At 41.2% G+C, this 14,285-nt stretch overlaps 1 protein-coding gene across 3 annotated transcripts in view; it reads right to left on the reverse strand.

The window, feature by feature from the left end:
* The window catches only part of srrm3 (serine/arginine repetitive matrix 3), a 118,055-nt gene that overhangs the window by 34,272 nt on the left and 69,498 nt on the right, over positions 1-14,285 (reverse strand). For all 3 annotated transcript variants that reach the window (XM_084730454.1, XM_084730453.1, XM_084730452.1), the window contains exon 3: positions 5,028-5,129. In XM_084730454.1, the coding sequence (XP_084586580.1) occupies positions 5,028-5,129 (102 nt within the window). The remainder of the gene's footprint in view (positions 1-5,027; positions 5,130-14,285) is intronic.

Genomic DNA, 14,285 nt, shown 5'->3' on the forward strand with positions numbered 1-14,285 from the left:
TTCAGAAATGAAGCACACTGCCAAAAAGAGCAATTAACAACAATTCAAAGTATGTAGTGGTCCCCTTGCTTAGTCATTAGTGATAGACCAACTCATTCCCCACCCTGTCTCTAATCTCTAAATTGATAACACGCTCCAGTATGCCGGAGACATCTGTCCAGCCGGCTCGTGATCAACAAAGCGTCCCTGTTAGGCAGATGAGTGAGTGTCCCTGTGCTTAATGGTGCCCTGGTGAGGCAAGAGACTTCCTAATTCAGCCACTGTCCCTGGGACGTGGCAGTGATGGACTGCGGCCAAGGCCCTCCTCAGGGCTGCAGCACAGAGCAGTGCAGCTCATTCATATCCCCGCTCAGACAGCCACTCTGCCGCTGAAGGCCCGGATATATTTCTATTGCTGCAGAATTATAGTTTGTTATTCTGGGAGGGGGTGGGTGGAGGCTGGATTGATTATGCCTCAGTGTAAGGGTGGACGCAGCTGCTTTATGGTGGTCATATTAAGATGAAGGATTGATTAGGCCGGAGGATTAAGCTGAGCTGATCAATTCTGTGATCGTGGGGAAAAAATCTTGATTCTCTGGCTGCACTCAGGTTAGAACAGTTGAACAGCAGGTCCATTTTTATTGAAATTAAATATGTTTGTCTAATGAAGACATGTCAGGTATTTGAATGGCTCTGTGAAGCTCAGGGTCTGATTCCCTATTGATCCCGCTCTGATCGGACACTCTCGGTGCGTAAGCCTGACCAGCTCAGAGAGGCTTTACACACCGCATTCCTTCTTTTCGTTCTGAGTTCACATCCAGTCTGCAGGAAATCAATGTGGGACATCGGTAAACAGAGTTATGAGCTGGCACATCCGTGCTCACTGCTGGCTGTTTACTGCGAGTGTGTGAGTATTAAGCTACAGCTGAGGGGCCTAGCCTGTCAATAGTAATAGTCCCTGTGGAAAAGATAGCATCTGAATAAAAGCTCCCAGCTGAGCAAACTCAAACACACTGAAGGCAGCAGTGGATCTGAGGTCATGATGGAGCCTCCTCCATCATCTAGCAAATCTGTGCCTATTATCTTTACCTATATCTACATCTCTTTTTGCTGGAAGTTGTGTAGCATCACTTTATATCTACTTTCTAATGAGATTAACTGCTACTGGTCCAGAATAAGGTATAGGTATATAGTATAATACAGTGATCCCCAAACTGTTTTCCTGGCAACCCACTTTTGAAGAATGACAAACTATCACAACACAATCCACAATAGACCTGATTAATAAATATTGGTAAGACAAAATAAATGTTCCAAACCATTTTTACTTCATTTACACATCAGCTAATATCCCCTTGACTAATAATCAATTATTAAAATAAACCCTTACTATATTTTGTAGTGAAATTTGCATCTCTCATTTCTCATTTGTGTACTAGTGGACCCTGGATACTCCAGTATGGACACCATGCAGGTGCATAGTAGAGATGGTGCTGAAGCTAACAAAACATGGATTTATTCTTCTTGTATTATGCCAAGTGGATCATAACATACTGCATATGCTCTGGTTTAAGATGAAACTAAACGTGTTTTGTGAAAGTCAATTTTTGAAACATGAAAAAGGCCAACACACAAGTAAACCTTGTTTTTACCTTAGCAGTTGTTGACTCGTGGCCTCTATACTGGCTGCTTATGCCTGGTGGAGATAATTAAAAGTGAACAAGAGTCTACTGCTATGCTAGTGGCTCTGTCTGGCCTTTTCCACCAACATGGAACCAGCCCCGTTCTGGTTCAAGCACCTAATTTTCCCCCCAAAATAAACTCCGGCAGCCGGAACCAAGAAATAGCATGTTTTTTCTAGGGAACTGAAATGAGCACTGTTGATAACTAACAACAAGATACAGATTTGATAAGATTTGATTACAATGGTTCCACTCAAAACTGATGTAAATGTGGGCTGGGTCACTTGGTAGCATGAAGGTTCCAAGGATCTTGAAAGGAACCAGTTTAAGAGCCAGAACTAATTTTGGAAAAGGGCAGTGTGAGACTGTACCGCATGCTAACATGCTCACAACACTTATGTTAATATGCTGATGTTTAGCAGGTATAATATTTGACATGATCACCAACTTCGTTTAGCATTGTTGCTAACATATGCTAATGTGTGGCTGATGTGAATGTCATTACTTGCCCAGGTAAAAATAAATTAAAATTGGTGTTGCTGGAGATAAAAAAAAGCCAGAGGATGACCAAAGTTATTGCAGCTCATCCTGAGGTGGACATGAATGCGTGTACAAAATGTCAAGACAACCCCTTCAATAAGAATGGAAACATTTCACTCTGAACTTTATGGTAGTGCTCGAGGTAAGAGGAGTAAGAGGATCACCAAACCCATTAAAATTGACCCTCTGGGAAGCATGAATGTCTGGACCAAATTTCATGGCAATTAATCTGATAGCCATTGAGACATTTCAGACTGGACCAAAGTGGCTGACCGACTGACTGACAGACTGACACTGCCATCCCTAAAGTCATGCCACTAGCATGGCTGAAAAGGACCAGAGAACCTGAAACAAGCCAAAGTTGAGTGAGTTGATTTAGGCATGCTTCACATGATGATTCAGATTAATGAATTTCTAACGTCACAATGTCGGGCAGAATGACGTAGATGACTTCAGAAAAAGGTCTGTGTGTGTGTGTGTGTGTGTGTGTGTGTGCGTGTTAGGGCCATGGTGAGTGAGTGTGAGGGGGAGTGGGGGGGATAACAACCCTGCAAATTACAACCATCTTCAATTTTCCACATCAAGGCCTTTCTGCAGAGGGAAAGTTGCAGAATTTGAGGCGAGCTCTGGCATCCCAAATTGACCTGACTCAGAAGTGCCCTTGAGATTGAACTAATGTGAAAAGCAACACAAAGTTTACTTTCTCTGAAGCACAAATGTTTGTTAGATCCTTCCCACCGTCCGTGAGCGTCCTCTCTAACTCCCTCCCTGAGCCTCCCCCCTCATTTCAGTGCAGTCTGCTCCGATGTTAGATACTGGAGGTACAGAGGAGGGAGAATCATTAGTCTAGTCTGCGAGACAGGAAGCATCAGCATCATTACCAGTCATTAGTTCACAGACATTGGGTCACGTTGCCACCACCACACTGCCTCTCTCCATCACTCTCACACACACACACACACACACACACACACACACACACACACACACACACACAGTATGATGGACGCCTGCATCCTGTTGCTGCTTTCCTCGTATTTTGTGACGGCTGAAGCGGCAGCCTTTGTGAGCGAGTGTGTCTCTTTGTGATCTGGACGAAGACACGCAATCATTTATTTTGATTTCTTTAATTCCATCTGTGCTCGCCTCAGATGAGACGCTCTCCCTCCCGCCTCGCGCTCAAAGCTACAGCGCGGCTGAACACTAAACAAATTGACAATTATCATGCCAATCTTCGCCTCATTGGCTTCCAGCTGAGTTTAGAATAGACTTTAAAATGCTGCTGATTATTTTCAGAGCACCGGGGTTTTAAACATTCCCTGTGTACTCAGAGAGAGGCATTATCAGTCAAAAGCCAAAGATTTAAATTAAAATTTATTGCGCTTTGCAATTACGGTCCATATTCTTTGGAGCCCACTGCCTCAAGACATTATTAGACGGGCAGGCCATTCCTCATAACCTCTTTTAAAATCAATTTCTGCTGGCATTTGATATTTTGCTGCTGTCTAGTTTTATTAGATTCATTTACTATGAAGCATTTGTATTAATTTTGTAATTAATTTACCGTCATGGATACATAACTCTTTGAATTCTCTAATAAATTAGAAATTGTGCTTGTTGCAGGTGTTATTTTTACTTCATGATCCTCATGAATCTCAGCACTTTCACTGACACTTCAAACCAGCTGTTTTCATCTGGGCCTCCTCCCACTGCATCACAACCTTCAGCCTTAAAAGAAAATGTGCAATATAGCCCAGAGTGAACATTTTGGTGTATTTCCACTTAAACAATTGAAAGTTTTTTTTGTTTAGACTTTACTCAATACTTTTATGGAAGATGGGGTTCAAATACATGCTCTCAGTTTTGATTAATTCAGGTACATGCTTATTTTGTTGGCAGCGTAACTCATTTATATGAGTACGAGGAATATAAATAACAGTAAAAACAGTTTAATGCACAAACTAGGTTTGTCTCAATACCACAATTTGATACCACAGGAAAAATTAGAAAAAGTCCTTCACACACAAAAAAACCCTGACATATAAAGACTGAACTGAGGTCCATGTGGGTTTTCCTTTGCTTATAGTATACATTTACATTTTTTTTGTTTCCTTTGTTACAGCAACTGACATGTCAGGTGACTAGGTCACATGACCTCCTGACTAGTTTTTTTCCCCTTTTTTTTATCTAATACAACACCTGTCTTATTGTTCTCTGTATGCCCTGATGAAGAATTTTTTAATTCATTCATTTGCCTCAGATCATTCTAGACTGCTATCCACGACTTTACACTTTAATCTTCAGCAAGATAGACAGTCAGTGTTAGTTTTATTTTCATTTCTTTAATAGCTTTGGTACTTTCAATACTATAAAATGTTAGCATTGTATTGTTTTAAACGTGTGGTATTGAAAACGTGTTGAAGTATTTATACTTTTGACAGCCTTAGCACAACGTTAGCCTGGGAGGCAAAGCACATTCTACACAGAGATGACAAGTATTCTTGCAAGCCAAGGAGGATAGCAAGACACATGCTAACAAACTCTAACATAAACGCTAAGAACAAGCAGTCTAGCCTGCCAGCAGAAGACTTTACTGCACACATGCAGACTGTCATCTGTCCATTGGCCCCCTGGCCCTCTTCAGCTGCAAACTCCCTGCTTTTATGCACATGGCCCTGATTGCTGATTGGCAGCAGCTGCCACCAATCATTGCAGCTGCTGCAGCAGGAGGGGGAGGTGCACACTGTGACATGTAACAAGAAAAAAATGATCGGCAACAAAAAACTGCAATATAGCACCTGAAAGATATGGCATGAAGTAACTTACACTGGTTGTGTGTGTGAGCCCTCTCTGGTGATCACGCCCTCCTTGTCCATCAGCATTTGTCTGAAAGTGCTCACTTTCTGTCGAATCTCTTCTTCTGTGTACCTGAGGATGGACATAAAGAAACAAAGGTTAGTGGAGGCACCCACACTCACCTTCATCTGTCTGCAGTTCTAAATAGTGAGCAGAGGAGCAGCCGCTTTTAATAACAGCACTGAATGCAGCAGGGGTACTGGTGAGGCTAATTGTCATCTGTGGTGACTGCCAGATGCCCGTTGTAGGAGCCGTGTTGTCCCCCGCTATCGCACAGAGCCCAAACAACATCGAAGAGCGTCTGCTGGCCGTGTGCTAACCGAAAATGACACTCTGCCGAATGATGTATATTCTGATGACTCACTGTCAACCTCTCCTGACCCCGGCAGGTTCCCTGTTCAGGCCCAGACTGCATGTCATGTTTTATTCTGCGAGCAGAGCACTGTAACTCACTGAGTTGTGAGTAACTGGGGCAGCGTGAGGAGCTTTGAACGAGCTGACAGACAGAATACTGCAGGACGCTGACACATGAAAGGAATTACTGTCTCTGTTACACTCTAGATTTGTAGTCATAGACTCTAATTGAGAATATCTGGATTTTTCCATTTCAGGTACATGGCTGTTAAATGAAAGACATAGAATAAATACAAAACAGTAATATAATCTTATAATTAACATAAAATAAGATGAAATCAATGAATAGAATAAATAGAATACATCTTCACATGGATAAAAGCAACCAGATAATACTAGTAAAACTAAGATGAAAATAAGGATAAAAACAGATTGCATAGAAAACATACGATGGAAAATATTGCCAGATAATAAAAAAATGAAGTTAAAAATAAAGTATATAGCATGCATAAAAAAGTAAAATACAACATTTTAAAAGCAGTGCAGCAGTGCGTAAGTGTGAAACAAAATGCAAAGTAGACTCTCAGGTCTGTATTACTAAAGTCAGAGCTAGTTAAAGGCTAAAGTGAAGAGTTTTTCACTTTCTGCTTAAAATATTTAGCCAGCTGGCTTCCCTGATATCCATAGGTAGAGTGTTCAAGAGCTCTGGAGTGTAACTGACAAAGACTTTCTTTTCGACTGCTTCTGGGAATCTTTCAGCTAGGACTCAGCCGATCGACATCAATGAGGAAAAGAGAAACGCCAGTTTTTTTCATTCAAGTTAATTAAACATAACATTTCTAGTATTCTTCTCAGAACACTTCAGAACCTATAAACACATGAAGTCTTCTGACCTGAAATGATGAGTTGAATGAGTGTAGTGTACAGAGTTCAACCAACTCATTAAATTAAGTTTGAAGAGTTGTTCACTGAACTTAAATTCCTAAGCTTATTGGTTGAGATGAAGCTAACTGCAACTGAACTAATATCAACAAGAATGTTTCTTGTCTTTTCAGATTCAGTCAACTTAAATTTTAAGACAGCCCAGAAAGTATTTTTTTTTAAAGCTATGGAACGGAACTCTCACATTTTGTTGATTTTGGAGGAACCAAAAGCTGTAGTGTTTCCACCACCATAACCACAAAATATAACATCAAAAATGAAATTATCAAAATAAAATCTCTTCCTGCGTCTTCTTTTTGTCATCAACTTTTTATTGAATAGTATGGATAACAAATAACACACAAAAATGTCCAAATATTTGATCCCACACCCACTCCTGATGGCAACCACGTACCTGATCAATTTGGCCTTAGCAGATTGAAATCAAGTAGAAAATAATTCAGGGGGAAAAAAGAAGATATAAAATAAAAAAAAACTATACAGAAATACACAATCTTCTCACAGATGGTCTTCTTAACTTATGTACAGTTTATGACTGTTTCATAACCAGTTAAAAACTCCTTGTAGTAGCTTTAAGTGTTTGTAGCGTATGCTTTAATTTCACTGTAAAATAGATAATGAATGAATCAAACATAAATTATTTCCCACACACAGCAGCTTTGGGAGGCCTGCCACTGTAAGACTGTATCCACTGACAGCTCTGCGAAGGAGACAGAAATAACTAGATCAGCCTGTCTGAACAAGTAGCTTCTGTCCTGCTGTCGCTATCCTGCAGATTCTCATAGGACAATTCATGTCCATGAACTTGACAGTACGCAGTCCCTTCAATGCAGCGCACAGCCAGCTGATCTCATGGTGTATTCACACCATCTTCGTACCATCTCCACATTCTGCCCTGGCTGTTGGTAATGGAATGTAATGAGCTACAGAAGCAGAGAAACATGAAGGGAGAGGAGAGGACGGAGGGGGGGGATTAATAAAGCTGTGAAAGTGTGGCCAAGAGCCAGACATCACAGAGTTAGACTGACTGTAAGCCTCAGCCATTAATAATACACTGTAGTGTTCATATCAAGTTCAACAACAAGAGCGTGTGTGAGGGCTGCCCGGGATATAACAGAGTGTTCAGATGGAGATTCATTAATTATCCACAGTTAAAAATGGCCTGCACTCACAGAACACTGCTGACAGTGAACTCATCATCTCTGCGAGCGTCAACACACTGACAACATGTGATATTTGGTTAGAGATAACATCTGAAATGTGAGCGCCACCTGCAATAACCAAAGTACTGAGGAACTGTCTATCACTTAGTGCTGAACTCTTACTTGGCAACAGTTTCTCTCTCTTAAAGGGACAGTTCAACATTTTGGGAAACACAGTATTTGCTATCGTGGTCCCTTCTCTATGACTTCTCCCAGAGGGCAGCGTTTTCAGGCTCTATTTTAACCTGCTAGATCACCATGGTAACTTATGCTGAACTCATAACCTTGTTGTGAGGTTATTTTCAGGGTTTCAGTTTAAATCGCCTGTAAAAAGCACTGCTCTTTAATGATTTCTTTTTCCTAACAAAATTTCTTTATGAACGATATGGATTATAAACTGAGGGAAGACATTACAAATGAGAAGTTGCTGAGCTGTATGTTTGTAATATCACCAAACGAAGCAGTATAATGTAGAAATGTAACATAATGTAATGTAATGTGCAGTGTGACTGTCTGCATCACGCTGTCACAGGAACAGTCATTTTTTCTTGTTTGCTTCAGGCCATGTTAACACTTTAAATTTACACAGTGTATCATCCACACACTAAAAGAATGATGAAGCAGCTACAGACACTGTGAATGCTATTTACTGTTTTAAGTCTGTTTTGCATTGCTGATATTGCAGCTCACAACACTGATGAAAAATTGATGAGTCTATCAGTTATAATCATTTTACTTTGATTTGGCCAAAACCTGAAGTGATGCACGTCTCTGTCATCATGGGACACTGTCAGACATCATGTTTAAATCTGCTGTATGATGTTTCATTGTTAAACATGCAGTTGTCATGTTAGAAATAAATGGCAGCATTAAGATCACATTCAGAGGATCAGTAATTTTCTGACAGCGCTCTTCTTCTCCTGCGTTATTTGCTTATTTGTTCATCTTGACTGAAGTGGGTGGCTTGCGATCGCTTCACTTTGTGTGGAAGAAGAGTCAAATGACACACCAAATGCCTCTTTTTATGTGAGCACGCAGAGTCTGAAGAAGAAAGCCTGAGTTAACAAAGAAAGCTGATAACCACCGTCATGATATCCATCCGTATCTCTGACTGGGGTTTTAGGTTTCGTCGAGCCAGCTCATGCAAGTAAAGCCTGACTGTGTTGAGCTTTCTGTGTGTTTTTATTTTCAGCCTTTTTATGAGAGAGCTGTGCTTGTTGTGTTCTGTTTTTTGTCTGTCTGTTTGTTCATTCCCTTCCCCATTTGTCCGTTCTCACTCTCACTGTGCACCTTCCCGTCAATCAAGCACACCTGGCTGCCATCACACTTTCACCTCCTCACTACAAATACTCTGCACCAACAGCCAATCTCTGCCGGATCACTGTGCCACACAGAATTTGTCTATGTGCCATGTTTCCAGCTCAGTTAAAGTCTTGCTTGCCGGTCTGTTTATCTGTTTGCTAGTTTGTTTGCCTGCCTGTGAAACTCATACCTGTTTTCCCTGTTCTCAGGATCATCTGTATGCCAGTGCACCTCGCCAGTTTGCCAAGCCTGCAAGCCAGCTTTTTTTCCTCAATCAACCTCAAACATCCAACCATACCATTTCCCTAACCTCAGCCACAGCTCCTTCCAGCCTCCATTTCACCCACCTTGTAAATCTTCAAAATAAAAGACTTTTCTTTCCAATAACTACCTGTTTGGTGTCTGCATTTTCTCTCTTGCTGAGAGTTTAAAGCTTGGTTTAGCATGAAGACTGGAACATCAAGCCTGGGGTCTCTTTTATAAAAAGTTTTATACTTGATTCTTAAGATCATTTCAAATAGTGACCAAAAGAGAAAAGCAAACATTGGGAGACGAGATCACAGCGATGGTAGAGGAGATTGAAGCGAGGCAACACGTATTAATCAGTGGACTAAACAATGGGGTAACAAACAAAGCCAAACATGTAGCTTGGAGTGTGTCAGTGCTAATTCCTCACACCTTTAACTGATAATTCCTATCATGTTGTTCATAAAGCTGAGGCAAAGTTCACCACAGGCTTGTGTGCATTTCCCAAACTGCCATAACCTGACATAACCAGCACGAAATTCACTTAAGTCAAGACTTTGACATTAGAGATAAGATCATATCCATGTCAAAGTAAGACTTTATAAATAACTACTTATACATGGTTTTCTGCTTAAGATCAAAATTTATTGTGAGTTTAGAAAAGGGCAGGCACTTTCAAAAAAGTATTTGGCAGGTGATTGGATGAACCATCTGTCACATCTAGTGTGGACTAACTTCAACCAATCAGATCAACTCACTGAACTGAAGCCAAAGCTAGTCTGAAGAAGAGCAAAAACATCTTTTCCACGGAGAAAAGCTTTCAGTGTTCTTTGCTCTTCTTTCAAAGAGGAATACTCTCCGGTTCTGATATAACAGGGGATATCACAGTATCTACGCTAACTTCTTCAGGAGCCGCTGTTGTTTGTTCAAGATGAGTCGTTTCCATGGACACTTCTCGCTGTCGACAAACCTGAAACCACAGCCATGGCTGCTAGTAGTCCCTTAGAAGACGAAGAACCTCACATGATCTCGTTATCTCGCAAATCCAGCTGCCTTGTAAGGTAACCTGGTTCTGTCAACATTTTTTTTAAAAAGCTGTGTCTTGCTTTTCACAAAGAAAGTGTTAATTAGTTCATTTTTATTCTTACAGTAAGAAGTGCTAGTTGTCAGATGTTTTGCCTTTAGACAGAGCCAGAGTAGCTGTTTCTCAATGCTTTTATTCTTTGTGCCATGCTAAGCTAACCAGCTGCTCGATATAGCTTCATATTTAGCATACATACATGAGAGTGCTCTTATCATTGCCCCAGATGCAGATGCATCTAGAACTCTGCCTCAAAATCAGTGATAAAAGACACTCCTTATAACTTCAGAACTTGTCATCATGTCTGTAAGTTGTCGTCAATATCAAAGAAATCTAGTGATAGTGGTCTTTGTATCTATTGGTACACTGCACACGGGAAATGATAATATCTAATTTAGCATACTTTTAATTGGAAATTATTGTAAATTAATATAGACTGTAATAGTGGGATCAGGTGTTAACTCAGTGTCAACATTATATTTTGTGTTTATATTCCCCACTGAGGGAGCTTCACAATGTCAGACTTTGAAAACTCCTGCTTTAGCATGAAGATTTCTCTTAATTGGAACTACGGGATGTGACCCACATGAAAAACAGACCAAAAAGTGCTTATGGAAGTGGCGACACACCGTTCTGGCCATGCAGTTCATTCACCTGTTTAATCGAAGATAACATCTGACACATAAGCTCCACTTGCTAAAAGTAAAACTGTCGTAGACTCTTACTTTGCAACAGATTCTCTGCCCCTCTCTGAGCTGGGGCTTGTGGCAGGACCAATTCTATAAACTGGATTTTAAATTAACCAGTGGCTCATTTCAGCGTGGAAATAGCATTAGTCTGAGGAGTGTTTGCTTTTCTCCGATTAAATATAGCAGCCAATACCGTGTATTCTGGGCAGGGTTGCTATCAGTGCATTGACGGTGCGGAGAATGAGATTAGGAGGAGTGCGATGGAGAGCTGAAATAGCTGGAAGATGGCCCAATAGAGGAGAAGCCAGCCTGTGTGACAGCACCATCAGGTCCTGCTGCATGGCAATCTCTCAGCCCAGCGGCTGTCAACTCAGCACAATGGAGGGCACAAACACACACTTTATATTCATGGCTTTCCATGCACGGCACAGGAGCTATCACCATACGTTAGCTGCTGCCCGACAACTCTGCAGCGGTCCCGGCGTGCTCTCAACTGTCTGTTGTGGATCGAAGAGGGGTGTACAACAGGTAAAAAGGTGAGAAGGCTCAGAAAGGATACTGGCTGTGAAACTGAATTGCACTCTGGCCACACAGAAGCCATGGCTGTAGGGTTTTCTCCTTCACATTGTGCTGATGACGGTGAAGCTGTTAGCGCCCGCAGCTATCTCTGTTGACACTCCAGCCAAAGCAAGAAAAGAGGGGTCAGCACTTATCAAGCTAGAGCCTCTGTTGACACATGACCTACAGAATCTCCTCCTTCTGCTTCTCTGTCTCCTCTCTCTCCATCATCACGTTGAATTGCTCAATTTGGAGGCTCTGCACAGCTTCACAGCATAAAGCACTGCAAAGTTGGGTTCTTTTTGATCGATCTAGCTTACGAACCAAAGTCAGAGGAGTGTGTGCTCAGCAGTGGTGCTGCTCCAACAAAGAGCCTGGGGTTTGGAAGTGTGGGCTGGAAGAATCCCCCACAACACATGAACGCCTGCAGGATGCTGGTGAACAGTGGGCAGGTTCACCTAAAAAATCTACAGACAAAAGAAGTCTAAAGAAAGAAGCCCATGTTTAGAACTTGAGACTCAAGATTCCTTCTTTTATGATCACCAAACTTTTGAGTTGGATTAAAGGGTTAGTTCACACCAGACTTGTTTAGTTGATCCAGGAGTGAACCCTGGAGTATTTACTGCTTTGGTATGGTGCATCTGGGTTGGTGTGAGTGCCAGATTTGAATTCTGGTGCAGGTCAAACAATTGCTCTCTGGTCTGTGTCAAATGGGTGGTCTGGGACCACTGTCAAGTGAAGTCTGTAGAGGTTTAGCTCTGGTGTGAACACCATTCAAACCTATCACAGAGGAGTATTATTATATATGTCATTTCATTGGTTGAAAAACATTTTCTCTTCCTGATTTGGTGACTGGTGAACTAGAGGCGTTTTTTTGTGACAACCTGGATTTTTCAGCACCAGATTTGAACATAAAGCCTGTAAACACGCACTCACATGCCAATCCAAAATTCACTCAAAGATTCATTCCCAGTTGGTGCCACCATTCAATTCACTTCCTGTAACTGTCATTCATTTAAGAGAGCAGGAGAAGAGAAGATGAGTCACATACAGAGCTGCACGCTCAGCACACTTTAACAAAAATCCATCCCTCCTCTGTTCATTAAAACTCAGCTGTTAAAAGCCAGACCAACCCAACCAAAACAGACTGGATTCCCTGACTGACTGAACTGGTGAGACTATTGACTGGAGTGGCCCTGGTAGTACAAAACTATTTTATTCTCTTGCTTGAAGGATTTTTTTGTTGTTGTGGTTTTAACTGAACCAAATTGAATTAATTTCATTCATGAACTGAACTGAACACTTTTTCCCATTTGATTGACTCAATTTATTTATATACCAAAAACAGGGGTGGAAGTAAGTAATTACAAATACATTATTTTGTCTGGTGGAGCCATTGAATAAGGAAACTTTTTTGTTAAACATTGTTTATTCTGGCTAGGTTATGGCGATGCTCTCTTTTGCAGGAACACACCCTGATTACCCTCACACAGTTACTCATTCCCACCTGGAAGCTGCCCAGTACAACCACAGTCTGATCTGCCAACCACTGAGCAGCTCCACTGGAGTGGTTGGGGTAAAGGACCTTGCTCAAAGGCACCTCAGTGGTGGTAATGAGGGAGGGGTGAGCACTGTCTGTCACTTTTCCCACCCAGATTTATCCTGCTGGTCAGGGGATTGACCCGGTGACCTTCCAGTCCCAAGTTTGTTTCTCTAACCTTTAGGCCACCACTACCTCACTTTAAAAAATGACAAAAAAAAAATAAAAATAAAAAAAAACCGCAGAAAAAATTGAATTTTTTGAAGTGTTTTGTATTTTAGAAATTATTATTGATTAATTGATTGTTAGCATTTTCAACTATTGGTTAAGGAAAATGCACACTATTTGCAACCCTGTTCTTGACCACTGAACAGGACAGAGCAGGACTTTCTTCTCTTTGAGTAGTTTATGAGACATATACTTTGTACTTTTGCATAAGTATTTTTCTAACACCAGTAATTTACTTGTAAATGAGCATATATTTTAGTAAGTACTTGTACTTCAGCACACAAAAGTCAAACTGTCACAGTTTGCTATCAAAATGTGTTCTGGCATGGGACAAACCTGGACTCATGACAAGGTGAGACATGCCTGCATTATTTCATGATTTAATAGATGCTGCCTTACAAGACATTCATGCCTCTAAAGTCTGGTGATATGTGCTCCAGATAAACACCAACATGAACCAAACCTGCTCTATGATGTATGACATCCAGGTAGAAACTGGGCTGTCTGTTGTCCTTTTACTTGCTGACTCTATGACCAATAATCAAACATTTCCACCACGTGATTTGGGTTCATAATTTCCGGACTGTTGGACTGCAGCTCTGGCTTTTTCTGATTGCTCATCTCTTCTAAGACATCCTTTAACAAGAGCTTTTGAAGCTCTTTTGTCTGGCGTGGGCCTGCTACACTGGCTTGGCTTTACAGTAAAAACGTATGAAATGGGTCACTCTCTCTGAGATGTTTTTCCTCCAATTTCCAGTCTTATAGGACTCGGGCTTATCGTCTTACAATGCAGGCTTTGGCTTGCTTTGTGAAGGCAAAATGGACCAGTTGGAGAGTAGAAACAGTGTATTATCCTCGCACTGGTTTGATTTAGGAAGTGGAACTTTAGGTGTGAACTCACCCTAAGAAAAGTTAGACAAAAATCCACACTGAGCTCAGAATCAGTCTGTGTAAATAGTCACATTTTGGATGTTTGTCAGAAGCGATTAGGATGAGCACACTGAAACAACACATCTCTCTTCTGCACATTTAATTAGCACTTCTTGCAGCTGTAAAGGTAGCTGCTTTCTGCCTCACACACCATCT

The sequence above is a fragment of the Lutjanus erythropterus genome, chromosome 11, assembly GCF_056507025.1.
Source record: "Lutjanus erythropterus isolate fLutEry1 chromosome 11, fLutEry1.hap2, whole genome shotgun sequence".
NCBI lineage: Eukaryota > Metazoa > Chordata > Actinopteri > Lutjaniformes > Lutjanidae > Lutjanus > Lutjanus erythropterus.